Source organism: Heterodontus francisci, chromosome 16, assembly GCF_036365525.1.
Source record: "Heterodontus francisci isolate sHetFra1 chromosome 16, sHetFra1.hap1, whole genome shotgun sequence".
NCBI classification, from domain to species: Eukaryota; Metazoa; Chordata; class Chondrichthyes; order Heterodontiformes; family Heterodontidae; genus Heterodontus; species Heterodontus francisci.
In genome coordinates, this window is record NC_090386.1 from 63,822,118 (window position 1) to 63,849,662 (window position 27,545).

Here is a 27,545-nt window from a genome sequence, read left to right on the forward strand (position 1 = left end):
TTAGCATTGAGATAGTCCACGTTTAGTTATGTGTGCATTTGGGCTGCTGCTACATTCATCAGAGCCTTTTTTTTTACAGGGCCCCTGTTACCCACCTGAATTGAGCACAGGACAATCAGGAAATTGGTTAAGATGCAGCACAAGTTCTGACTAGTTTTTCAGGCTCTGCTATGGCTTCACCAGCTGTCCTTGTAGGGACCAATGGAGGCCACAAAAGAAACTTATCTTAATATGGAATTGAGATTGGACATCAAGGTCCCACAAATAGCTCACCCCCACCCACCCTCCCCTTTGCCAATTTGATTCCTCCTGGCCAAAATTTGAAGGGCAAGCTCTGTTAGAATGATATATTGGCACTTGCAGCTCGCTGGGCTTGTTCCAATGAGACCCAAAGATGAATTTAGGATAGTCCTTGGGCCGCTCTCTTACAAATTCAGTGCTCTGGTCAGTTTTCTCCTGTTATTGGGCTCCTTCGAATTTAGACCTCTTTTACTTTGAAAGATCTCAACAGATGGATCTTGAAACTTCTATATACAGCCTGAAATATTTAAATTGATCCTGAATAATTCCTATATAGAAAGTCTCTCACCAGGTCTGCAGTTTGCAATTAAGGCTGTTGCAATGTGTTACCATAATTGTTTATCTTTCAACAGCAATAATTGTTTTATCCATTATGTTGCTTAATTCTATCTGTCAAATATTGTGACTTCCTTCGCTCTCCACTGCAACATTTCCTATCACTATTTTATCAATCGCGTCATGATCATTCTGCACTATGTATTAAGTGATAAAGGATGACCTACTCACAGGTGGTCCTAAAGGTCCTGGTCTTCCTTGGATACCTGATGAACAAGTGCAAGCATGGACACGAGCAGGACACTTCAGTTCTTCTCTCTAAAACCAGGAAAATACTTCAATTAGCACAATTTATGAAGCACATGTAGAACAGAGAGAGGCAGATCGCAAAACAGGAAACAATCAGTCGTGTTGAGAATGACACTGCAATGGAGCTGTTATTAATCCTTACTGAATTTACTTCAATATAATAATCCATTATATATGTGTCTTTTATCTGGCACATGTGCATCACACTCTAAACATTATATATAGTTGCAGACACAAACCAATCAGAAAGCCAAACCCTCTCAATGGGCACTTTTTGACTTCCTGCCTGAAATTTACAAGCACCTTCTCATCTGCAAATTTCTTTCAGCAGTGAATAAATTCTGACTGATCTAAGTTTGTGTTTACTTAACAACACAGACACTTTGTGCTTTTGAAGAAACACAGTTCTGTTCTAATAGAATAATACATCGTGAATTCTATGGTATATCACTTTTGTCCTTATATCAACTAACTTACAGTAAGCAATGATATGAGGGATCTATTAATCTATATTCATTTGCTTATTTTCATATGTTATCACCAGGTTGGTTTATATTACTACACCCACTTTATTTCCGCTATAGTAGTCAAGTTTAAATTAGGTAATTAGCTTTATTTCCAGTGAAATTTGAAGAAATGCATAAGTGTTTTAATTGAATCATTGTGGATTTTAATGGTCTGGTAGGTTGAGAAGAGGAGTTAACTGGAACTGGAGGTAATTATAAAAGATTTGTGACTCTGCAAGGCCATTTTCTATTGCGTCTTATCCATCTGGGCCAATGGTACATGTCAAATACCAATGACACAACTTGACTCAGTCAGGAGCAGTTTTGCTTCAGTCAGGCAGTCCTACAATGTAAGCACATAATCTGGCTGACACTCCAGTGCAGTACTGAAAGAATGCTACAACATTGGAAGTATCACCTTTCTGGTGAAATATTAAACAGAGGCCTTATATTAACACACACAAAGGATTCCATGGCAGAATTCAATAGTAGGCAGTTTTTCCAATGCCTGATCAACATTTCTTCCTCCAGCAGTCATTTGCTTTTTGTAGGACCTTACTGTGGGCAATTGGTTGCCATGTTTCCTTACGTAATATGTTAAGTCTTTGCACACTAGCAAGGCATGGCTTAAACTTTAAGGTTTCAATTTATTCATTTGACTCTAACTCACCAGTGCAGGTAGATCACAGCAGTTGTCCATGACAGCCCAGGAAGTATTGCAAACTATTTCAAAAGCCTGTAACTGAAACTAAACAAACAATTAAACAGAATCAAAAATATTAACAAAATGAAATGTCAAAGAAATGAAAAAAATCTGATCCTTAATCACTTACAGGCACTGAACCACTGCTGGGGCCTCTGGTTTTTAACAGTTTCCCAAGCATCTCAAATCCTTCTACAGAGATTTTCCCAACAACATTAATGAACTTCTCTCCGATCTCTTTGCAGTCAATATAAAGCTTGACATTTGTCCTACTCACTGCTATATGGACCTAAAGAGATAGAAAAGACCAGTGTTAGTTTAGTATTACTTTTAATTAATATTCTATTCATAATATGAAGAAGGTTAATTAAGGACTAACTTACAAGGCTTGTAACCATACAAATGATCCAAGAATGTCTAATGTATTACAAAGGGAAGTTCAGGACTGGAAATGACTCTGTGGTTAATCTGGCCAGTCCCAAAGGTTAACATCTTTTATTTGCTCACTTTCTCGAATATCTATCTCCAAATTTGTCCATGCAATTTGTCTCTGCTACCTCTTTAGTTTACTGTGCAGTTATATCTAACTTCCTGTGCACCTTCTTCTTCCAAGCATATGCCTGTGTTACGATCCCATTAGGGACCGTTAACTTTTAAAAAGAGGAAGTCGAATTCCCAGTTATTACTGAAAGAATTACACCACAAGATTTCACATTTTAAACAAAAAACTTAGCTGTACAAGAGTTAAACAAAGCAAAATACTACTAATTTAACATGAAAATTTGGAAATACTTATATTTCAACCTAAAATCTTAACAGAACATGAAGATATAGACTTCAAACCCTAAATCTCAACTGAACACTCCTGTTTGACTGTTACTTTCAACCCAAGAGTTCCCCTATACATTACAGGATCTTGGCAGTTTGTTCACTTCTCCTAGGAATTCACTTCCATTTTCCTTAATTTCTCAGCTGTCTTCTGAGGTATGAGATTTCCTGGGGATTCTCCCTCTGGCATTTAGCTAGGCAAACCCTCCAGTTCTCCTTCAACACCTCACAAATCTGGATTTATCAACTTGAGCATGGACCTTACTCAAAACAGAAACACCCCTGGTTCCAGAAGGCCATCCTGCTCCTGAGTCCAGCAGCTCCCATAGCTAACTGCTTTTACTGTGACCAACTACCTGACTGTCAACAAGCACCCAGATAAAAAAACCTGATTAAAAGGCATCTCCCTGCATCATATATCTCCACAGAATGTGATACATGTGGGATGTCCCAGATAGAAATTTAAGCTAAGTACCTCCAATTCCCAAAACACCTATTTGATTTCTGATACCCACATGAATAATTGATATTGCTAACAATGACAAACAATTTCTTCCAGACTTTCTGGTTCTAATTTCCAACTAAACAAGCTCACCTGCTGCTTTATGGCTCTCACCTCTCTACTCTGTCTCTGTAAGCACTCATAGAGAGATCTTTGACCCTTAAATCTTTAATTCCACAAAATTAAAAGTGACCGCTAAAATATTAATACAAACCATGAGCTAAGTGATCGTAACACCTGTGTCCTTGGTGCTAGACTGTGGCATCTTGGACATATTATCAGGATTAAATATATCTATTCTTCAAGAATCTTGAGTATCTCCCCCCTGTGCTTTCTCTTTGACACACTAAACAGCCTGGCTCTTCAAGCTCTCCTCAAACCACGGATACCTTCAGCTACACATCAGTTTGGTTGTTCTATTCTACACAGCCTACAATGCCTGGATATTCCTACAGTAGTATAGTGACCAGTACTGAAGGAATGACCATGCCAATGCCTTGTGAAGACTCATTATCACCTCCTACGATTTATGCTTTCTCCCTCCAGTGGTACATCCCAGGATCTGGTTAGCTTTCATTACTACTGCTACACACTCACTGTTGGTAAAAGGAACCTACTCTCACATTCCTTGCCTGTCTTGTGTTCTGTTGCCTAGAATTATTTAGTTACGATTCCCACTGTTTATTTCTCTTTCCTTGCCTTGTTGTTACCTTATATTTGTCCACTTTAACTGCTATTTGCCACTCCGCAGATCACCTTTCCAACCTATCAAAGTCAGTTTATATTTGCTTTGCCTGTTCCTTATTATGTGAACTCCCCCCACACACACTTTGGTTCTTTGAATTCCTTTAACAACCTTAGGCTCACCTATCATGCCTCTCCCCGCTCCAGAAATTCATGATGGGGAAATTGCCTATGATCTCTGTAAACATAGGAAAGAATTATTATTTATTTTATTCTTTCATGGGTTGTGGGTGTTGCTTGCAATGCCCTTCAGAAGTTGGTGGTGAGCTGCCTTCTTGAACCGCTGCAGTCCATAGCGCTATTAGGAAGGGAGTTCCAGGATTTTGAGCCAGCGGCAGTGAAGGAACAGTGATATAGCTCCAAGTTAGGATGTTTTGTAACTTGGAGGGAAACTTGCAGTTGGTGGTGTTCTCATGTGTCCGCTGTCCTTTTTCTTCTAGGTGGTAGATGTCGCGGGTTTGGAAGGTGTTCTCGAAGGAGGCTCGGTGAGTTGCTGCAGTTCATCTTGTAGATGGTACACACTGCTGCCACTGTGCGTAGGTGGTGGAGGAAGGGAAGGTTTAAGGTGGTGGATGGCGTGCCAATCAAGCAGACTGTTTTGTCCTGGATGGTGTCGAGCTTCTTGAGTGTTGTTGGAGCTGCACCCATCCAGGCAAGTGGAGAGTATTCCATCACACTCCTAACTTGTGCCTTGTAGATGGTGGACAGGCTTTGGGGAGACAGAAAGTGAGTTTCTCACCGCAGAATTCCCAGCCTCTGACCTGCTCTTGTAGCCACAGTATTTATGTTGCTGCTCTAGTTCAGCTTCTGGTCAATGGTAACCCACAGGATGTTGACAGTGGGAGATTCAGCGATGGTAATGCCATTGAGTGTCAAGAGGAGATGGCTAGATTCTCTCTTATTGGAGATTGCCATTGCCTGGCACTTGTGTGGCGTGAATGTTACTTGCCACTTCAAGCCTTGTTGCATTTGGACACGGACTGCTTGAGTATCTGAGGAGTTGCGAGTGGTACTAAACATGGTGCAATCATCAGCGAACATCCCTACTTCTGACCTTATGATGGAGGAAAGATCATTGATGAAGCATTGATGTTTGGGCCTAGGACACTACCCTGAGGAACTCCTGCAGCGATGTCCTGGGGCTGAGACGATTGGCCTCTGACAACCACAACCATCTTCCTTTGTGCTAGCTATGATTCCAACCAGCAGAGTTTACCCCTTGATTCCCATTACCTTCCGTTTGGCTAGGGCTCCTTGATGCCACACTCAGTCAAATGCTGCCTTGATATCCAAGGCAATCACTCTCATCTGACATCTGAAATTCAGCTCTTTTCACCTCTAATGAGGTCAGGAGTCCAAACTGAGCATCTGTGAGCACGTTATTGCAGAGCAAGTGTCGCTTGATAGCACTGTCGACGACACCTTCCATCACTTTATTGATGATTGAGAGCAGACTGATGGGCAGCAATTGACCAGATTGGATTTGTCCTGCTTTTTGTGGATAGCACATAACTGGGCAATTTTCCACATCGTTGGATAGATGCCAGTGTTGTAGCTGTACTGCAACAGCTTGGCTTGGGGCGTGGCTAGTTCTGCAACACAAGTCTTCAGTACTACAGCAAGGATGTTGTCAGGACCAACAGCCTTCGCAATATCCAGTGTCTTCAGCCGTTTCTTGATATCACATGCAGTGAACCAGATTGGCTGAAGACTGGTATCTGTGATGTTGGGAACCTCAGGAAGAGGCCAAGAGGGATCATCCACTCAGCAGTTCTGGCTGAAGATGGTTGTGAATGCTTCAGCCTTGTCTTTCTCACTGATGTGCTGGACTCCCCCATCATTAAGGATGGAGATATTTGTGGAGCCTCCTCCTCCTGTTAGTTGTTTAATTGCCCACCACCATTCACAACTCGATGTGGCAAGACTGCACATCCCTTTAATATACTTGCTATTCCTTGGTCACTTCATGTCATGTCACCTTGGGAATCTTTCAATGACCCCAACACTCTGGTTTTACTTTTCCCTGTTATCCTAACCTCATTTTCAATTTTACCTTTCCTGAGTACTTTCTGCATCTCCTTTACCTCATTTCATGGTTCTCTTGGTCAATTTGCTATCCACAGCCTTATCCTTTGGAACAATCTTTTTTCCCCCTTATTTCCTATGTTACTTTCATTGCTGCTGAGTCACTTAAGATGTGAGATTGATGAATGAATGGTGAACACACTTATGTGATCTTCCTCTGTCCATTATTTTAATGCAAGATTTGAGAAGGGTCAACATCCTCTCGGCAGCAGTCAAAGGAATGTTTAAAGTTAAATGTCTGTTCCATAATATCACCAACAGCCATTTCTATTTTTATTTCATGTTTTAGTCCTTGAATTGACAAACTCTGCCATTTGATGATAAAATTGCTTGGAAAGTATTGTAAAAATGTATATATAATCAAAACATCAACAATTTACTTTGATACATATATAAAAATCAGAAAATGAAAATTACTACACAACTGAATTCTAATTAGGCTCTAAAAATAATAGATATACCTTATGAAAACTTCCAAAGAAAATCCTTTTAACTTCAGGTTGGTTAAAAGTTACTTCCTGAAATTCATTCTTATAGTCAAGATTAAAGTAGTTCAGAGCTTGTTGGTTATCTGAAAGTTGAATGGGATAACATAAATTAGAATTATGCTCCTTTTAACATGAAGTAACATATATCCTTCAATATATTGGAGAGAATTATTTTACAAAATTATACTTCCAGCTGGGACTCTATCCATTGGGAGGGCCTGTGGCAAATTTGGGCCGTGCTACTTTTTTCTGTATCATTCCAATTCACACGCCCATGAATTCGTTATGTGCTTCCAGCAAGCAAGGCTCCCTTTTATAACATGGTTCCCTACAGGAAGTATATATATTTTTAAAATCATTCGTTTGATCTAATTTGAGTTCAAACGTCTTACAGTCAAGTGCCAAGCCAACAAGAGGCTGAAAATCTTCGTCCACAATCTGCCAAATTGCATATGGTTCTTTAGGAGTATTGGGCAGCAAACTGAAGAACAATGTAATAGTGTATTCTTGAGGTAGTCCTGTGGGGTGGATCTTCCTAGATTAAAAAAAAATATATTCAAAAAACGCCGCAAAAATATATATTCTTGAAATTTTATTTGTAGCCATTGTATTTTAACTGATAAATGGGGGAAAGGGGTGGGGGAATTGCCTGATTTACGTTTGTAAAGTCCACTTCTCAACAATACCCAGTCCTGCTGAAAACCCATAGTCAGGAATGTTGCAGCATGAAGTGATGCAACCTAGGTCTGCCTCTGCACACCACAGTGAGCTGATCATTTCAATCAAGTGGGCAGTTCCAAGGAGGCCAGGAGGTTTCTGCTAGTTCCAGTCAGGGATGCAGTGAATTGAAGGAAATACATGCAAAGCTGGAAATGACCCCTGGATTGTATTGTGATTACTACTGATTTAATGTTTTTACAGCGCTGCACTGCCTAGCTTGAGAGTTCTTTAAACATTTTAAAGGATTCCTTTTCTAAATTCATTTTTTCCCCTTTGGTGTATTTTAATATACAGGTGTTGTGCATTTACAAAGTTTCAACTTTGGTTGCTGGGAATACTGATACATTTAGCTGTCAAAGCTGATGTCCTAGTTTGGCCAGCAATAAATATTCAAGAGCTGCAGTATAATGTAGATTCAGTGGCCACAAAATTTGGCTCCATAGTCACCCACTTTTTTGGCACTATGAGTGCTGCTTTGGCTTCTAATAGCACATTCAGAATACATTATCGTGTCAGATATATTAGAAACAATAATGGTTGCAACTATACAACCTGTTCCTCGAACCATGGCTTAGCTACACAGCTCGAACAGGTTTATTTAAAGCATGATGATTTCCTTTAAAATAATCATCAGAAACCGCAAAGTACAGCATGATAATTCGCCTTTTATCCCCACAATAAAACTACAGCTCTTACTTTTCTTAACTTAATTTTTTTTCGCTTTTATCATGATAATGCGATGCAATTGGAAAATATTGGGAGCTGCAAATGAAATGTTAAAGAGTCGCAGGTTGCTGAACCCCTGGACTAGAGCATGAGAATGAGCAAAGGCGACAAGGCAAGACAAGCTGCTGGAAGAGGGACAAGAAGGAGGGAGGGAACGACCCTCAATAGGAGGCCATATCCGACCAGGGTGCTCAGGGAGTAATTCTCCCACTTAAACCTAAGAGAGGAACAGTACATCAGACATCACTGCTTCAGTAAGGCATCCTCACTGAAATCTGTCACCTACTGGAGCCATAGTTGTAACCTCAGAGCAAGGTGAGGACGAATTGCCAGTGGCTGTGAAGATGACTGCGGTGATGAACTTTTATGTGTATGGCTTCTTTCATGCTGGAGCTGGTGACATTTGCAACATCGCCCAATTTTCCTTTCACTGTTGAATAAGGAAGGTCACTGAGGCTCTGTACTCCAAAAAAGCTAAATGCATTTCAATCTCCCTTGCCAGAGAGAGGCAGATGGAGCGAACACATGGCTTTGTAAGAATTGCAGGCTTCCCCATGGCACAGGATGCCAGTGACTGCACACAGGTCACTTTGCGGGCAACGCACATCAACTCTGAGATATACTGTCATGCAAAGGATTCCACTGCAACATCCAGCTGTGCGACCATATGCAGTGTATCATGCAAGTCAATGCCCGGTCTCCTGGTAGCAGTCATGATGCCTTCATTCTGTGGCAGTCCACTGGGCCATCTGTGTTTGAGACACCGCGATAAATCAGAGGGTAGCTATGGGCAACAAGGACCATTCTTTGATGATTTGGCTGATGACTCCAGTGCGTGACCCATGCACACGAGGGCAGCAGGCATATAATGAAAGCCATGCTGCCACACAAAATATGATACAGCAGACCACTGGGCTGCTTGAACAACATTTTCACTGCCTGAGCTGCTCTGGATGAATCCTGCAGTACTCAGCAGAGCATGTGTCAAGATTTGTCATGGTCTGCTGCATGCTGCAGAACTTCGCCATCATGAGGGCACATCCCTTGCCACTAGCTATACAGTGACAAGCTGGGGAGCAGGAACAAGAAGAGGAGGCAGAGAGAGATGAGGAAGAGGAAGAGAAGGAGAAAGAGGAAAGGAGAAGGCAAATGAGAGAGCCCCTTTCTGGGCGGGCTGCCTGCGATTGACTCATCTAAATGCAATACCAGTAAATGGAACCCCAATTCTCCATTCACCAACAGTCCCACATCTTACCTTGCCTCTGTTACTATCACAGTATCCATTTCACCACAATGAAAAAATAAAAGCCACCACAAAATAAACATTTAAAAACAAATTTATAGATCAAATGACGTCATATTGGATACAAACACTAACTAATCATCCTTGTGCATTCCCTTAGTGCCTGTCTTCCATGTGCTTTTGACTGTCTGAGTGCTCATACGCAGTGATACTCCAGTGGCTGCTGACTTTCAGTGGGGAAGACTGCAGCTGGCTTGGCAGGACGACCTTGACCAGCTATGGTCCTAGAAGGACCTGGCCCTGCTTTTGGACTCTACTATCTTGGCATGGGAGGCAGCAGTCTGGGTTGGCTGGCTGACAGGGCACTAGCAGAGTGGCAATGCTAGGAGGACGCATGCTGTCATCCTGGAAGAGTTTTGCTGCTGCTTTGGGTCAGCAGCTCAGCAATCCTAATAATCTGTCAGGCTACAGATTGCTGGACTGCTGTGAGACCCTGCAAGCCCCTTTGAACACTGGGATCCACAGCCATGATGTCAACAGTATGAACTTGCGTGGCAGCACCTCAGCTTGCAAGGGAGCAGTCTGGGCTTCCACTAGCACTCAGGCATTGGGTGGCTTCTGCTTGAGTTGCAATGGAAGCCGAGGCATCAGCCATCAGATGCTGCATCACGGTTGGGTCTGCACATGTCTTCATGCAATTGGCCTCCATTTCTACACTGGAGAGGATGGAGTCTAAGCTTGCAGGAAGCCCTGTGTCAAGTTGGTGCTGGACTTCTCCATGCTCCTTGATATTCACCACAGGCTGTCAGGTTTGCCAATGCAACAAGTATTTGATTGTGCATGCCCATCAGCCTTTTTCTGAAGGCTATCCCATTGAAGTCCTCATCTTAGTCCTCTGCAGCAGTGTGTGACCTTGCTTTCCGGCATGCAGGTGTGCAGTCATTCAACAACAGGCTTAGCTGCAATCATTTAAATTCGCAGGCAGCACATGCTGCCTGTATCTGAAGCAGCAAGTGCTGGGTAATCTCACATCACAATCCCTGCACTTGTTTTCAGGCCCCATCCAATTTTGCTCCCAATGTGTTTGAAGAACTTTGCACAAAGATTTAAGGACAGCAAGTTTTTCCATACACTGCCTAAAATTCTTTACAAATAGAATGTGGAAACATTATCAATATAAAGCTTGACACTGTTATGACATTGGTGTGTTGTACAAACACATTTCAGTATAACAATAAGCAACTTTGAATCAATATCAGCCAATGTAAAAGTTCCATTATAGTTTCTGATTGCAGTGGTACCCAGTGGCAGAATGCACATTACATTTCTTTAACTCCAGTTATTATAGTTTCAAATATGAGTTCTTGTCATGACAGTTTTATGAACAATTGGTATTTGATGAGGAGGTAAGGATTGCATGGTAAAATGGAACTGACATTAAAAATGTGGTACATTTAGCCATTGTTGGATGTAATTGGAATGCTGGTCAATATAACTTAATCTAAACAATAGAAAGAAACTGCATACAAATTGAAATTACATTGAAATTGAAACATAATGAATAGAAATAATTGAATGTATTTGAAAGCTCATTCCACCCATTATGACATAAAAGCATCTATTCAAAGTCTAGGCTTTTTAGATGGGCTGAGACCTTAAATTATCAAAAAAATCAAATCACTAAATTTAAACTTGTTATTTTGAAATGTGTATTTTTAAAAAGTTGATTTAAAATGTTACTTTAGGATTTTGAAATTTGTTACTAAGAATAAAAACTGGAGGAATTATTTTCAAAAAAATCATTCAGTTGTTTTATCAACAAACTGTGATGGTGAACTGTTTACATACAATTTTCTCAGTATTAAATGTTTACATGCAGAAACATGTAACTGTGCACACAGGCAATTCTCATTGTAAATTTTGATAGAAAATTGTTTTACAGGGAGGAATTGTGAGTAGGAAGTGTGCACTACATGCAATTTTTAAAATGTATACAAAAATATGCTAAAGTATCTCCTATGGTGCTGCTCATAGCAAGTCATAAGATCAGTTTTTCTAAGGAATATTATGCCATACACACGATGTATTATTCTGATGTTAAAGTGTAGGTGTGCCTCCTTTAAGGCTATAAACTCTGTTGGATATCAAGAATGAATTAATTCAAAGGGTAATTGCTATTGTTGCTGGAAATCATACCCATGGCTTTATTAGTGAAAAAATCAAAGAAGAGCTTGCAGATATTGTGGCTTCAGTTTTTTTGTTCCATGGAAATGATATAGACTAAAGGCCAACCAGGTGGGCATAAAACATAGCTGAATTTAGTGGTGACAAGATATAAGTAAGGGTTTCATTGGTAGGCTTGCTGAGAAGGGACTGGAGGTGGGCAATGTTACAGAGGCAGAAGAAGTGTGGTCTTTGGGATGGGAGGTTATTGGGGCATGAGCTCATACATACCTGGTAGCCTGTGTAAGTTGAGTATTTTCAAAAATGTTATATGATGGTAAACCTGTAAAGATGTCAGACTGCATAGAAACTCCTTCAAGTTCTGAATACTCTCTGTCTACTAAGCCAAAAGCCTCCATCATGTTAATTCCTATAAGAGATACATTAAACTATAAATGTGATTTGCTGATATACAAAACCAGTTTTGGCATATTAAAAAATTGAGAATCCATCAGCATTTTAGTTCACGTGATATCAATATCAGTTCCAGAATGCTAGAATTTTCACCTTTTGTAGAATTGAGACAGCTGAATCAAAATAAACTACATTCACTTCATACCTGGTACGACAGTGCCTCTAATATTTGTCAAAGGACAAGCTGAAAACAAGCAATGAGAAATCAATGAATTAAAAATTACTCATCTTTGGAAGAAAAAGATTTATAATTAGGTAACAAATCCCTCAAAATATCCCAAAATGCTTCACGTACAATTAAGTTCAGTGACAAGTAGGTTAGCTTAGCAATTTCACATACAGCCAGGCCATCAGTCAAGTGAATAACCAGTTAATATGTTTTTGGTATTGTTTGTTGAGGAAGCAGAAAATGGCCAGGATATGAGGAGAACTCCCTGCTGTTCTTTGAATGATGCCGTTGGATCTTTGGCATCCAGCAGAAAAAGCAGACAATTTAACATCCCATTCGAAAAACGGCATCGACTATAACACGAGACAGGTAGTGCAGGAGCCCCTGTGGCCAGCCCCTTCTCAAACAGATACTTTGGATTCTGTTGGGGGGGATGACCTCCCAGGGGAAAGCAGCAACAGCCAAGTTCGTAGCACCAAGGTGGGCTCTGCTGCATAGCAGGGAGGAAAAGGGGTGGAAGAGCTATAGTGATAGGGGATTCTATCGTAAGGGGTGCAGATAGGTGCTTCTGTGGCTGTAAACGAGACTCCAGGATGGTATGTTGCCTCCCTGATGCTAGGGTCAAGGATGTCTCAGAGCAACTATAGGGCATTCTGAAAGGGGAGGGTGAGCAGCCAGAGGTTGTGGTCCATATTGGTACTAACGACATAGGCAGGAAGAGAGATGAGGTCTTGCAAAGTGAATATAGGGAGTTAGGCAGAAGGTTAAAAAGCAGGACCTCTAGGGTTGTAATCTCAGGATTACTCCCTGTGCCACGTGCTAGTGAGGGCAGGAATAGGAGGATTAAGCAAATGAATGCGTGGCTGAAGAGCTGGTGAAGGCAGGAGGGCTTCAGCTTCTTGGATCATTGGGATCTCTTCTGGTGCAGAGGTGACCTGTACAAGGGGGACAGGTTGCATCTGAATTGGAGGGGGACCAATATCCTTGCGGGGAGGTTTGCTAGTACTACTCGGGAGGGTTTAAACTAGTCTTGCAGGGGGGTGGGACCCAAAGTAGTAGTCTTTCCAATGAGATAGTTGAGGCAAATGTAGAGGTTAAAGCAAGCAAGTCCAGTAGGCAGGCTGGGCAGGGGCAGGACAGGGAAGGTGGAAAGTCTGGTAGGCTAAACTGCACTTACTTTAATGCAAGAGGCCTTACAGGTAAGGCAGATGAACTCAGAGCATGGATCGGTACATGGGATTGTGATATTATAGCTATTAAGGAAACGTGGTTGAGGGATGGGCAGGACTGGCAGCTCAATGTTCCGGGGTACCGATGCTTCTGGTGTGACAGAGGTGGAGGTAAGAGAGGAGGGAGAGTTGCACTATTGATTAGGGAGGACATCACGGCAGTACTTAGAGAGGATATACCGGGGGGAACATCCAGCGAGGCTATATGGGTAGAACTTAGAAATAAGAAAGGGATGATGACTTTGATAGGATTATACTATAGGCTCCCCAATAGTCAGGGGGAATTGGAGGAGCATATACGTAGGGAAATCACAGATAGGTGTAGGAATTATAGGGTTGTAATAATAGGTGATTTTAACTTCCCTAATATTGACTGGGACTGCCTTAATGCTAAGGGATTAGATGGGGAAGAATTTGTTACGTGTGTCCAGGATAGTTTTCTGAAGCAGTATGTGGATGGCCCTACTAGAGAAGGGGCTACACTCGACCTCTTCTTAGGAAATGAGGCTGGGCAGGTTGTTGATGTGTCAGTGGGGGAGCACTTTGGGACCAGTGACCATAACTCTATTAGCTTCAAGATAGTTATGGAAAAGGATAGGACTGGTCCTCAGGTTGAAGTCCTAAATTGGGGGAAGGCTCATTTCGATGGCATCAGACAGGAACTCTCAAAAGTTGAATGGGAGAAGATGATTACAGGTAAAGGGATGTCTGGCAAGTGGGAGGCTTTTAAAAGTGAGATAGGAAGAGTTCAGGGCCGGCATGTTCCTGTTAGATGGAAGGGCAAGGCTGGCAAGTTTAGGGAACCTTGGTTGATGAGGGATATTGAGGGTCTGGTCAAGACAAAGAAGGAGGCATATGTCAGGTATAGGCAGCTGGGATCAAGCGAGTCCCTCGAGGAGTATAGGGGATGTAGGAGTACACTTAAGAAGGAAATTAGGAAGGCGAAAAGGGGCCATGAGATTTCCCTGGCAGATAAGATAAAGAAGAATCCTAAAAGATTCTATAAGTATATTAAGAGTAAAAGGGTAGCTAGGGAGAGAGTAGGTCCCCTTAAGGATCAGTGTGGTAATCTATGTGTGGAGCCACGGGAAATGGGCAAGGTCTTAAATGAATACTTCTCATCTGTATGTACCATGGCGAAGGTCATGGAAGCTAGTGAGTTCAAGGGAGGGAACAGTGATATCCTGGAGCATATCAACATTACAAAGGAGGAGGTGTTGGAGGTTTTGAAGCACATTAAGGTGGATAACTCCCCATGGCCTGACCAGGTGTATCCTAGGATGCTATGGGAAGCAAGGGAGGAGATTGCTGGGGCCAAGGCAGATATTTTTGTATCATCGTTAGCCACGGGTGAGGTACCGGAAGACTGGAGGATAGCTAATGTTGTGCTTTTATTTAAGAAGGGCAGCAGGGATAAGCCAGGGAACTACAGGCTGGTGAGCCTTACATCAGTGGTGGGAAAGTTATTGGAAGGGATTCTGAGAGACAGGATTTATATGCATTTGGAAAGAATTGGTCTGATTAGGGATAGTCAGCATGGCTTTGTACGTGGGAAATCATGTCTCACGAATTTGATTGAGTTTTTTGAGGAGGTGACCAAGAGGATTGACGAGGGCAGGGCGATGGACGTTGTCTACATGGACTTTAGCAAGGCCTTTGACAAGGTCCCGCATGGTAGGCTGGTCCAGAAGTCATGGGATCCAGGGTGAGATGGCCAATTGGACAGTGAAGAAGGTTGTCTAAGGTTACAACAGGATAATAGATAAACTGGGAAAGTGGGCAAGGGATTGGCAAATGGAATTTAATGCAGAAATGTGCGAAGTGATGCATTTTGGGAAGTTAAACCAGGGCAGGACATATACAGTGAATGGCAGGGCCCTGGGGAGTGTTGTTGAGCAGAGAGATCAAGTACATAGTTCCCTGAAAGTAGCAACACAGGTAGACAGGGTGGTGAAGAAGGCGTATGGCATGCTTGCCTTCATCGGCCGAGGCATTGAGTACAAGAGTTGGGACGTCATGTTATAGTTGTACATAACGTTGGTTAGGCCGCATTTGGAGTACTGTGTGATGTTCTGGTCATCGCACTACAGGAAAGATGTGATTAAGCTAGAGAGGGTGCAGAAAAGACTCACAAGGATGTTGCCTGGTTTAGAGGGCTTGAGTTATGGAGAGATTGGATAGGCTGGGTCTGTTTTCCCTGGAGCGAAGGAGGCTGAGAGGGGACATGATAGAGGTATATAAAATTATGAGAGGCATAGATAGGGTAGATAGCCAGAGTCTGTTTCCCATGGTAGGGGTGACTAAAACTAGAGGGCATAGATTTAAGGTGAGAGGGAGGAGGTTTAAAGGGGATCAAAGGGGTAAATTTTTCACACAAAGAATAGTGGGTATCTGGAATGAGCTGCTAGAGGAGGTGGTGGAGGCAGGAACAGTAGCAACATTTAAGAGGCATCTGGACAGGTACTTGAATGAGCAAGGCATAGAGGGATATGGAATTAATGCAGGCAAGTGGGATTAGTATAGATAGACATTATGGTCGGCATGGACGCGGTGGGCCGAAGGGCCTGTTTCTATGCTGTACGACTCTATGACTCTATAACACAGCACTCCTTCAGTTCTGTACTGAAGTATCCACCTCTTAAATGGGGAAGTCCTGCAACTGAACCCACAATCATCTGAATCAAAGATAGAATAATACTGGCTGAAAGAAGTAGGCAATTGGAGAACTGCTTCAATTATCATATGTATCTTTTAATAAAACAACAGTTTTATTGTTCACTCTGATAATGAATAGCTTTTATCTAATGGTGCGGTGTGGTGGGGGTGGGGGTGGGTAGTGAAATATAATTAGTAACTCAAAGCAATAGAAATGAAGCAAGTAAAAGAAAATACAAGTTTTTTAAAGACTCTGCAAGTTGTCCAGTCTTTATTTTCAGGTTGTGCTTTCAAGTTGACAATTTTGAAGAATCTTGGAGATAATAGCTCAAATTTTGCAGTAGTGATGATGGCATTAGTCCTCTGAAACTGGTAGCAACTTCTGGAGTCTGCTCGTGTGCAGTTAAGTGTGGAAATCCAGAAGTTGCTGTCAGTGATTATACACTTCTCCAGAGGGTGCGCTGTTAAGGTCTCCCACAATACAATCAATTACAAATTATTGAACTGGCAACATCGTCTGCTGTTACACTGTTAATCTTGCTGCAAAAACCCTTGAAAATGTTACACCTTGTTGAATGAGGTGTAACTGGGTTTTTAATGCTGTACTAAGTTCATAATTACTGTGAAATAGCCTATGTTGTCCCTGAGAAAACTAATTTTATTACTGTTGACTATCAAATTTCTCCATTATGATAAAAATATCACATTTTTAAAATTATATATATCTTTAAAAATTTGTTTGTGATATTTAGCTTCTATTTTAATTACATGTGTATATTCCAATCATTTATTTTGCTATCTGTAGAAATTAAAAGCAGAGATTCAGTGGTTTTTAACTTCCTGGTTTGCTGTCTGAGACAATACTTCAATATGATTGGCTGTTTACCCTTCTTGATGACATCACTGCTGCTTAATGCCCAGAGACTTGGGCCGGAATTTAACGGTGAGACGGTGGCCCTGCCCACTGGCTGGAAAGCCAGGGGTGAGCCTGCCTCCACCATACGTGAAAGCCATGCTGCTATTTTGCATGGCTGAGGCCCTTAATCGGCTACTGTCAGGGCTTGCGCCCCTCTAAGGCAGGAAGACCCACCTCCAAGCTGCTGATCAATCAGAGAGCGGGCAGCCCAACAGTTCCAACAGTGCCACCAGAAGGGGTGGCCACTGCTGGGACTGCACCCATTCAGGACCAGCAACAATGGAGGACGCCCCAGAGAAGATATGTGGTGGTTGGGCCTCACCGAGGACAATTAGCTAGACCCCAGCAGGGGTGGATGTAGTCAGACTCTGGGACTTTTTTTTGAGGTGCGGCCCATGCTGCTGAGGGTGGGCACTCCATGGGGCACAAAGTGCCCGATCAGGAGGGCTCCCTCCCCATCTACAAGGATGCCACCAGGTATTACTAGCTCATACACTAGCGGCGGCAGGAGCAGGCCCTTAAGTGGCAATCAATTGGCCCAAGGATGGACAGGCCATCTGCCACCTCCCCCGCCACTAGGGGCAGGTAGGCAACAGGCACAGCAGCCCCCGCCTCCCACCTTATTTTATGTCCCACCTCCTAGCCCACTCCCGGGACTGCTTTTTAATTCTGGCCTTGGTGTTGGATTCAGGAAAGGAGAAATACATGCCATAGGAATCACAAGATCATTAAGGGCAGCTTTTTTCCAAGGTCAATAGTGTCATTGCTTTGCTGTTGACTGTGAAATACAACACATTGTATATGACTTAACACTCTCAATGCAGACCTTCGCTCAATGGGGGTTCACATCACAAATTCAGATATGCTCAACTTGCAGCCCACACCTTTTTAATGAATGGAAGATTATATTGCCAAGCAGCACTCTGACCTCTTCAATGGGAAGCCATGCACCAGCAGCACTAAGTTGCAAAGTATTCACATTAGACAACAGTTGATCTGAATATGCCAACCAATGCTGCAGTTGGCCTTTACTGGTTAAGATGATTAGCATTATATCATCACAGTATTGCTGAAGCTCAGCTTCTTTAAGCATTCCAAAATTTTGTGTTTCCTGTACGGGCAACATATCTGCTGTTTGAGAAAGCAAAGCACTTACTTGTAGAGACAATGTGACAAATGGATGCAATAAATTTGTTTCCAATTGTGCTTAAATCATTGAAATCATTTACATGAAAAACTGTTCTGCTGCCGGGTGTGCTTCCAATTTCATTATTTTTTTCCTCTTCAGCATCATCAACACCAAGAACAAAGATGAAGAAGCCTGTGTAAAAACAATTGGAAGAACTTGACAAAAATAAACTTTTGGCATTGAGATATGATCTGGTGCATTACTGCCTATATTATCCTGAGTAAAAATTGCAGAATTTGTCACATTTAGCAAACTAGATATAAATACAGTTAATACCTTTTACACAAACTCTAATATTCCTTACATATAAAGTTTGTATCCAATCTAATAACTATCACATTCCAGATGTCATACTTTTTATAGAAGCAAAGCAATTTTAATGATGAAGCTGAAGAAAGTCAGTCATTAACTTGCAGCTTAAAAAGCACAAGCTGACAACAGCTGTCCTTTCAAAATTTCAAAACCGTGCATCAGATTCCATACTATTCATGAACAATGTTACAGAGGACCCATTAGTACACTATGAGTTCACATTGGCTGAGTCAAGGATGAATAATAATTCTTCAATTAAAATGTCAACTGCAAGAAGGTATTTTTAAAGTGGCAGACAGAATGATCTCATTGCTGGTGTGCTGGTCATTTGAGGTATTGTGAAAGAAACCTAGTAAAATTTCACAATGTCATTCTGATGTTATCTTCACTTCCTCCTGTCTTCCAAACTGTCTATACACAAATATAATAACATGACATTGCTAATGGCGAAGGGAGTAAAGCTGACAAAACCTGCAGTGGAGTCCCATTATGCGGTTGGTTTTCCCTCAAGTTAGCACCTTCTGGCAACTCCCTCAACCGAATAGACCCCAGACGTATAGGCCGGAATTTTACGGTAGATGGATGGGAGCCGGACTCCAATGTGAAAATCGGTGGTGAACCCGCTTCTGCCTAGCCGGGGGATCCTTCCAGTATTTTACGGATCCCCGGGCTTTAATTGTCCCGAGGTGGGACCTCCACCCACTTGAGGGAGGAGGTCCCGCCTCAGTGAGCTGCCGGCCAATCAGCAGGCCAGCAGCTCTTACTCCCAGCAGCGCCACTGGGAGTGGTGGCCACTGCTGGGACTGCAGCCCAACCACGCCATGGATCGAGGAGGGAAGGTAAGTAGGGGCATGCCTCACCAGTGGGATCGGTCCTTCCCTGGTAAGGCTGGAGTGGTTGTTTGGGGGGAGGGGGTGTCTTGGGTCCTGGGGGTAGGCTGGGAGGCGGGGGCGGCCCTCAATCAGGCACCCTGTGCCCGACTGCCATGCCCCCACCCCTCTCCCGGGGCGTGGAAAGGCCGGCAACTATTGCTGGGCGGCCTTTCACGTCCCCAGCACACTCGCTTGCCACAGGTAAAATACCTGTGGAGGCGGGTGAGGGTCCTTAAGCTATCGTTAAGTGGCCACTTAAGGGTCTTGATTGGCCTTGGGCCGGCGGGCCGTTTCCCACCATACCCCCCCTCCCAACCCCGCCTGACGCCGTAAACTTGTCCGGAGGCGGAAGCAGGGCGGGTAGCCCTCCCGGAGCCTGCCGCTCAATTTTACGCCATTCCCACACCACCATCTGACCCGCTGGGGCAGCGTAAAATTCCGGCCATAGGCTTTGTCTTTCCTCTGGATACCAGCCCATGAGGTCAAGTATGGGACGGGGGAGCGGGTGCAGATGCTAGGCAAGTCTGCACCTCCTAAAACCATGCTTAGGCTATGCAGCAAACAAAGAAAGGTAACCATTCAGCTTGGAAGCTGGAATGTGAGGACTATGTTTCCTGGAATGGACAACGACCCACATTTCACAGCAAGCGTACGCAAGACAGCCCTGATTGACTGTGAGCTACACAAGCTTGGTGTTGACAATGCCGCTCTACAAGAAACCAGATTAGCTGACACAGAACCTATTGAGAGGCTAAATACACCTTATACTGGCATGGAATGAGTGCTGAAATTGCCATGAGCATGGTGTAGATTTCACAGTGAGCAACTGGCTGACACAGTCAATTGAGCCACCAGTAGCAACCTTGGAGCACCTCATCTCCCTGCAGCTATCATCTGATGGAGGCACAGTCAACATCATCTATGTCTAAACACCAAACCTGAACAGCAGCATCTCAGATAAAGAACATTTCTATGACTCCCTAGGTGATGTTCTGAGGAACATCCCAAATGGCAAGAGACTAATCATCCTGGATGAATTCAATGCATGTGTTGGGGCAGACAGTGATTCATAGCCAATGAGCCTCGGTCGTCATGGGGTGGGCAAGATCAACAATGATGGACAATGCCTTCTTGAGCTTTGTGCCCGGAACAAACTTTGCATTACCAACACCTTCTTCCAGGGCAGACATTGCCACAAGGTATCATGGCGTCACCCAAGGCCTGGACGTTGGCACCAACTAGACCTAGACATCACGAGGCACAATCTGCCCAGTGTTCTTCACATCCGCACTTACCACAGCGCAGATTGCAACACCAACCACTCTCTTAACAGCAGCAGAGTGAATGTGCACCCCCGAAATTTCCACAGCTCCAAATGCGACGGTCCACCACATAGCAACTTCCCGTGCACAATCAATGATACCGAAAACCAGCACTTTCACTAGAACGCTTGCTACCCACCAAAGCCTTAGCGGAAAGCACCAATGCTGGCATCGATGAAGCTTGGAACTCACTAAGCTCCAACATATCTGAAGCAACACAGCATCATTTGCTAAAGGTGGAACCCACAACAAGAACTGTTTTGAGACCTACTCAGTTGAGATAATATGTCATTGATGCAAAAAAAAAGCTTACTGTTACAACCGACCGCTCCTGTCAAAGCCCCCAATCAAAAGATACAATTCTGATTGTGGTGGGAGAAACGCACTGTTAATTCAACCTGTCTCTCCACAGATTGCTTAACATATCATGTTAACCTTTCCCCCCAAATTAAACACCCAGCCAAATTGTACCATCTATTAACCCCCGAATGAGATGAACCAAACCAGGTGTCTTTAAATCAACAAATTAACTACATCGTTAGAAAAACTAAATTCTTAAACACTACTAAGCTATAAACAACATTTAAAATAGAAAAAATTTGAGTCGTTGCAAATTTACGCTCCTGCCGGAGATGAAAAAAGTCTAAGGTTTCTTGAAGTCCTCACAGCCGTCCGATGGGGAGGAAAAGGTTCTTCAACAGTAGAATAGTCCACAGTCTAATTCCAGCAGTAAGTGATTTTTTCCTTCTCCAGCGATGAGTTTCCACAATTAACGACTTGCAAACACTTTTTCAATGAATCAATTTGACTTTAGAGTTTTTGAGGGATAAAAGATTGTCACAATCTAACTTCCCTTCCTTCAGTTTGAATTATCAGAGATCTCTGTTTTGGCTTGACCTTTTTAGAATTTTGGGAGATAATAATAAATAAACAGACTAAATTCTCTTCCTTCAGTTTAAATGGTCTGTTTCTCCTTTCAGGTGCCAACACACAGCTGTCTCTCTGTTTCTCCTGTTAGAACTGGCTGTTTGCACTACAAGCCAGTTCAAAATTAAATTATAACAAATGTATCTCTCGATGCTCAGTCCGAATGGCTGTATCCAAGACAACAAGAATGTACTCTTTGACTCAGTCTTTAGAGCTTGCTGCCTTAAAGCAGTATGGCTCTTTTTCTAGACTTAAAATCACACCACGTTCTTCCTGGAAAAAAAAACTACAGGGTCATAACACTACATGATGCACAACATAAACCCAACAGCTAAGACACTGCATGACCTGAAAGTAGCCAAGACAGATATGCAAAGGACAGGGAGATACTGCGCAAACACTGGACCAACGTATGTCAAGAAATCCAAACTGCATGTGACAAGGGAAATCTATGATCTATGTACGAAGGGATCAAGAGGGCGCTGGCCTTCCCATCACCAAAGTTGCTCCCCTGAAGTTGGCAGATGGCGAAGTACTCATCAACAGAAGTAAACAGATGTCCCGCTGGGCTGAACACTACTGTGAGCTGTAGTCCTATGAGTCGGACATCTCCCAGTCCGCGCTTGATGCTCTTCCGCAACTTCCTGTCATGGATAAGCTGGATGAAGAACCCTCATCACTGGAGCTCAAGAAGGCCATAGACTGCCTAGCAAACAGAAAGGCACCCAGCAAGGACGAATCCCAGCTGAACTGCTCAAGGGCAGGATGTCCCATTTATTGCCACAACTTTATGACCTTCTCCTTCTCTGCTGGAAAGTAGGCTGTGTTCCACAGGAGATGTGTGATGTCAAAATCATCACACAGTACAAAAACAAAGGGAACAGAGGAGACTACAACAACTACAGGGGCATCTCACTCCTTAGCATCATGGGGAAGGCCTTTGATAGGGTCATACTTAAAAGACTCCATTCTCTTGCAGACCGAATGTACCTGGAAGCGCAGTGCAATTTACGTGCCGGCAGATCGATTGTGGACGTGATCTTCTCCAAATGTCATCTTCAACAGAAGTATAGGGGACAGAGTATAGCCCTTTACCTTACTTTCATAGATCTCACTAAGGCATTTGACACAGTTAGCAGAGCAGTGCTCTACAAGATTTTAGGAAAGATTGGCTGTACACCAAAACTCCTCAGTCTTCCGGTCCTTCCATGACAACATGCACTGCACTGTACAATTTGATGGTTCATTTCTGACAGTTTCAAACTGAAGAATGGAGTGAAACAGGGTTGTGTCCTAGCCACCATTATATTTGGCATCTTCTCCATGCTCCTGACCTCTGCCTTCCCTGCAGATATGGAAGGAATGTATTTGCACGCCAGATCAGACAGCAAGCTCTACAATCTATCAAGGCTGAAAGCGAAGCCAAAAACACATCATGTCCTGATCAGAGAACTTCCTCTACATTGATGATGCTGCGCTAGTCACTCACACAGAAACTCAGCTACAAAGACTCATGGACTGTCCCTCTCATTCCTGTAACTTGTTCTCCTTCACTATAAGAGTCAAGAAAACTGTGGTCATGGGACATTGCATCTCTGCCCCTGACCACACTAAATAACACCCCACTGGAATTGATTAGCACATTCTGCTACCTTGGGTCCACGGTGATGGACAATCTGTCACTTGATGCAAAGCTCGATACATGCATATGGAAAGCAGCTACCACCTTGGTTACTCACGAAACACACATGGAATAACACCAAGGACCAAGCTGATGATTTATACGGCCTGTGAGCTCAGCGCCTTGCTGGCTGTAAAACATGGCTTCCAGTTACCAGGAAAAGAAGCTCAATAATTTCCATCTTTGCTGTCTGTGGTGCATTATCGGTATATCCTGGCAGAACAAAATCATAAATGCGGCAGTCCTCTCAAAGGCAGAGCTCCCAAGTGTGTTGGCACTAATCAAACAGAGATGGCTTCAGTGGATCGGACTGATCCACAGGATAGAAGATGGTCACATACCCAAGGACCTTCTGTATGGTGAGGTAGCCAGGACCAGACAACCAGTCATCCACTTCAAGGATGCTTGGAAGCGTGACTATTGCACCTGGGAGTCATGATCAGGCCAAAGATGGGAATGGCAACATATCCTGTGGACTGGCAGACTGGCATGCATTACCACGATGACCAGTGGCTACAGCAGCATGGCAACAGGTGCCAATGCTGTCAAGAACAACTCACAGCGTCACCTGGCAGCTTCACATGCAGCACTTGCGACAGAACCTGCCTCTCAAGGATTGGCCTTCACAGCCATCAGCAAAGGTGCACCAAGAGAAGATACCCCACCTAAATGGATTGTTTGCTATGTGTCCACGATATTTCATAGATGGAAGGATGTCAACACATACTAACATGATATTACTACTGATCCTGTACAGTGACTGTCAGTAATTTTATTTTACAAACATACAATATCAATTGCTTCAGCCCTTAATTTATCATACAGTTCTGAAAATATTTTCAACATTAGCAATGATTTATTTAGTAACAGTTTATTTCATGAAGTAGTGGTCGCCTATAGAATCACCTTTTAGTGCCAACTGTTGGACAGTTTGGCTTATCTCACCAAGTACAGTCCCCCGAGTGATTACGATCAAAAATCTGTGAACTCCTCTTCTTTTCATTGTTTCTTCTTTGGAAAATAAATCATTAGATGTTACGCCTTCCTTGACTATAAAACAAAATCGAACAGCTTGTGATCAGGAAGTCCTATATTAGCAAATATTTTACTAGCAACTATGTGAATGGAAGCATTGATTTCCCAAAGTGGGTTGTCTAATTTTGGGGTGCTAATCAGTGGGAAGTGTGGTGGAGATTCATTACCACCAACCCCTTGTGCAATTTCCTATGGGTGTGGAATGCCAGCAGAGGGAGTGCCCCTCTCAAATAGATGATTACTTCATGTAAATATTAATTTGCAAACGGGAATGTCCTGCACACAATTTCCTGGTTTTCTGTTATACTGTACGTCAGATGTCAATTGGCAGCCAGGGTTGTTAAGTAATGTTAAGTATATGAAAGGTAAGCATATTTCTCAACTTTTTTTTCTTCTTTTCTTGTTGGAAAAAAACCTCACTTTGGTAGTGCATGCCGAGAATCCTATTTACAAAGAAAGCTGGGACAGCATATCCAATGGCAGCACCAGAGTATGTGATTGTCTGACTATCCACGGGCTTCCTCAAAAGCACATCAGTGACAGTATTGCCATGCTTTCAACCAGAATTCATAAAAGGTGCACCAAGGTGATCAACAGGCAACAAAACCTGACTGGTAACACATGCCAAGATTCCACCAAACACATTTGCAAGCCCTGGCACAACTTCCTGGCAACAACTGCACAGAAATGTGTTTGCAGGATCTAAGCCACCAGAAAATCTGATGCAGATAGTGCCATCTGCTGCAACGACACTGTAGTATATGTAATAGCTGAGCAGTTTGTGAGACTGCCCTCTCTGCTGGCTTCTCTGTTGGGGAGGTGTTTGTTTGTTCAGTAATGGCTGCTTGCTGTGAGTCCACATGTTAGAATCACTCAATGCAATACACAACAGACATCTTGGAATTTAGGTTAAGACAATCAAAAGTGAGTGTTGGAAAAACATTTTCACCCAAAAGTTTGCATAATTATCAAGCACATTGTCTCAGAAGGCCACTGATGCAAAGTTAAATGAAATGTTCACATGGGAGAGGGATACTTATTTGGAAAGTAAAGATATTAAGAAATAATGGAGGAGGGGCAGTGAATTGGGATTAAAATGAGACAGAGCTGCTATGGCTAGCATTTTTTTTCCCAATTCAAGTCTGGGAAATACTTTTCTAAGAAAATTAGCTTTGGAGATAGACCCCTAACCTGCTGAGAATATCTGCCTCACGTACACATTCCACATTGTCCAAATAGCTGCAGTTGCAATAAAACCAAACCCATCATAATTTATTATTTATATATATTAGAATGATTGTATTAATAATGCATGCTGGATACAATGCTAATGCTTCCATTAGATGTATTGATACATTATAGTAGGGTGGAGGATGGGCCTTGTTTGTGTTCCTGAATGAGTAAGTGTTTGTTATTTTGGAGACAAATTTAGCCAGTCACTAAACAAAACATGTAACGAATATAGGCTGGGAGTTTATCCCAGCAACGGAGGTCCCAGTGGCAGGCTGGATGGCAGGGGGAGACCCTGCCTCGGCCCTCTGTCGAGCCCCCATTGGAATTTCACAGCCGGCAGGCAATTAACTGTCCACTGCCAGGGACACCATCCCTTTAAGGGAATCCTTATTCCAGAGTTGCTGACCAATTGGGGAGTGGTGGCCACTGCTAGTATTGCACGAAGCCTGCAGTGGACAAGACGTCAGAGACCCTGCGACGCAGGTAAGTGGGATTGGGGTTGTCAGGACCAGTCAGGCAGTCCCCATGAGGGAGTGGTGTTGGTGATGGTGGGAAGGTGGTGGCTTTGCTGAAGAGGCAGCCGCCACCGGGGGTGGGGGGTTTTGGTTGCCTCTGGGGGCTAAGTATTGCCCCCAGAAGAGGGACTGCCCGACCCCACAAGGAGGCCCCCACGTCTCCCTTGGCGGCATCTCCAGGCAGTGGCGGGCCCTGTCGACTTCAGTAAAATCGGAGCAGGGACGAAGGCTCCCATTAATTAGCCATGTAAGGACCTCAATTAGTCCTGGACAAAATGGCATAAGGCCAGGACAACATTGTGGACACCACCCAACTCCACCCCTTGCCATTTTGTGTGCTCCCCCAGCTCTGTTCACTTCTGCAAGGGTAGGATAAAATCTTGCCAATAGAAACTGTTGGACCATCAAAATAAACCCAGTGGAAGCAGATTTAATAAAAACTTGCAGAATGTCATGAGATAAATATTTGAAAAGGAAAAATTTTGAAGACTGTGGGGAAAGAGCATGGGAGTGAGACTAAATGGATGGCTCCTTCAAAGAGCCAACACAGGCTCAGTGGGCTGAATGGCCTCCTTTGCTGTATCATTCTATGATTCTGAATAAGAAATAAAAGGTTTAAATTTACTGATACTAGAGGACTGACTTCAAACGAAATGTTATAATTAAGTGTTTTAGTGTAAAACAGTAATTTAGATGATTACAAGTCATGGGCCTATTTTCATGCCCTGCCTGCAATGTCTATACCTGTAGGAGAGTCTGCTCCTCTGTAAGGAATGTCATAGATTGCTCCCAGTAATTTCTCTTTACTTTCAAAGGTGCCATACTGAATTTCATTCCATATGTGACCACTTAATTGATTCACTGACACCTGTGAAAAATAAATCAGCATATTTAAAAAAACATAATCTCTACTGATCATTTTCAGCACAGAAAAAATGGTCATGCGATTTTGAAAAACAATTATTAATGCAAATAAGCAATGTAATTATTTTTATTCAAACAAGAAAAATACAAGCTAACAATTTCAATAAGCCGTAAAAACAGCTTTCATTTAAACCCTTTACACAGAAAAGTGGTCTTGATTTCAGAGAAGCTTGTGAGCAGGAACTAAAAACACAACAGGAGAAATTAGAAAATATTGGATCCAGACAGCAAACATTTACCTGTATTCCTTCTGGGCCGATTTTGTCAAAAACACTAACGCTATCAAACAGAAAGGCAATGAGCTTCTTGAAGTTTATTCCTCCTACAAACCTGGATCCATCGATTATGAACTTTAAGTCTGCTGTGATATCATGGCAAGCTAATGAAGAAAGGAAGAATGATTGTTTTCTGTCACACAGGATTAAACAAAGCTGCAAACCCCTCACAAAACCAAAGGCTTAAAGCTTTATTCTGTTAACCTGGAGCAGGCAGGTTAATA

The 27,545-nt window shown here is 42.9% G+C and overlaps 1 protein-coding gene across 3 annotated transcripts in view; it reads right to left on the bottom strand.

Moving 5' to 3' along the window:
• Positions 1 to 27,545, bottom strand: part of LOC137378147 (collagen alpha-1(XIV) chain-like) — a 194,997-nt gene that overhangs the window by 40,675 nt on the left and 126,777 nt on the right. For all 3 annotated transcript variants that reach the window (XM_068048274.1, XM_068048272.1, XM_068048273.1), the window contains 11 exons: positions 27,286 to 27,425; positions 26,867 to 26,990; positions 24,246 to 24,389; positions 18,193 to 18,357; positions 12,213 to 12,251; positions 11,885 to 12,023; positions 7,134 to 7,276; positions 6,715 to 6,824; positions 2,225 to 2,383; positions 2,062 to 2,139; positions 808 to 894 (listed from right to left, as the gene is read on the bottom strand). In XM_068048274.1, the coding sequence (XP_067904375.1) occupies positions 808 to 894; positions 2,062 to 2,139; positions 2,225 to 2,383; positions 6,715 to 6,824; positions 7,134 to 7,276; positions 11,885 to 12,023; positions 12,213 to 12,251; positions 18,193 to 18,357; positions 24,246 to 24,389; positions 26,867 to 26,990; positions 27,286 to 27,425 (1,328 nt within the window). The remainder of the gene's footprint in view (positions 1 to 807; positions 895 to 2,061; positions 2,140 to 2,224; positions 2,384 to 6,714; positions 6,825 to 7,133; positions 7,277 to 11,884; positions 12,024 to 12,212; positions 12,252 to 18,192; positions 18,358 to 24,245; positions 24,390 to 26,866; positions 26,991 to 27,285; positions 27,426 to 27,545) is intronic.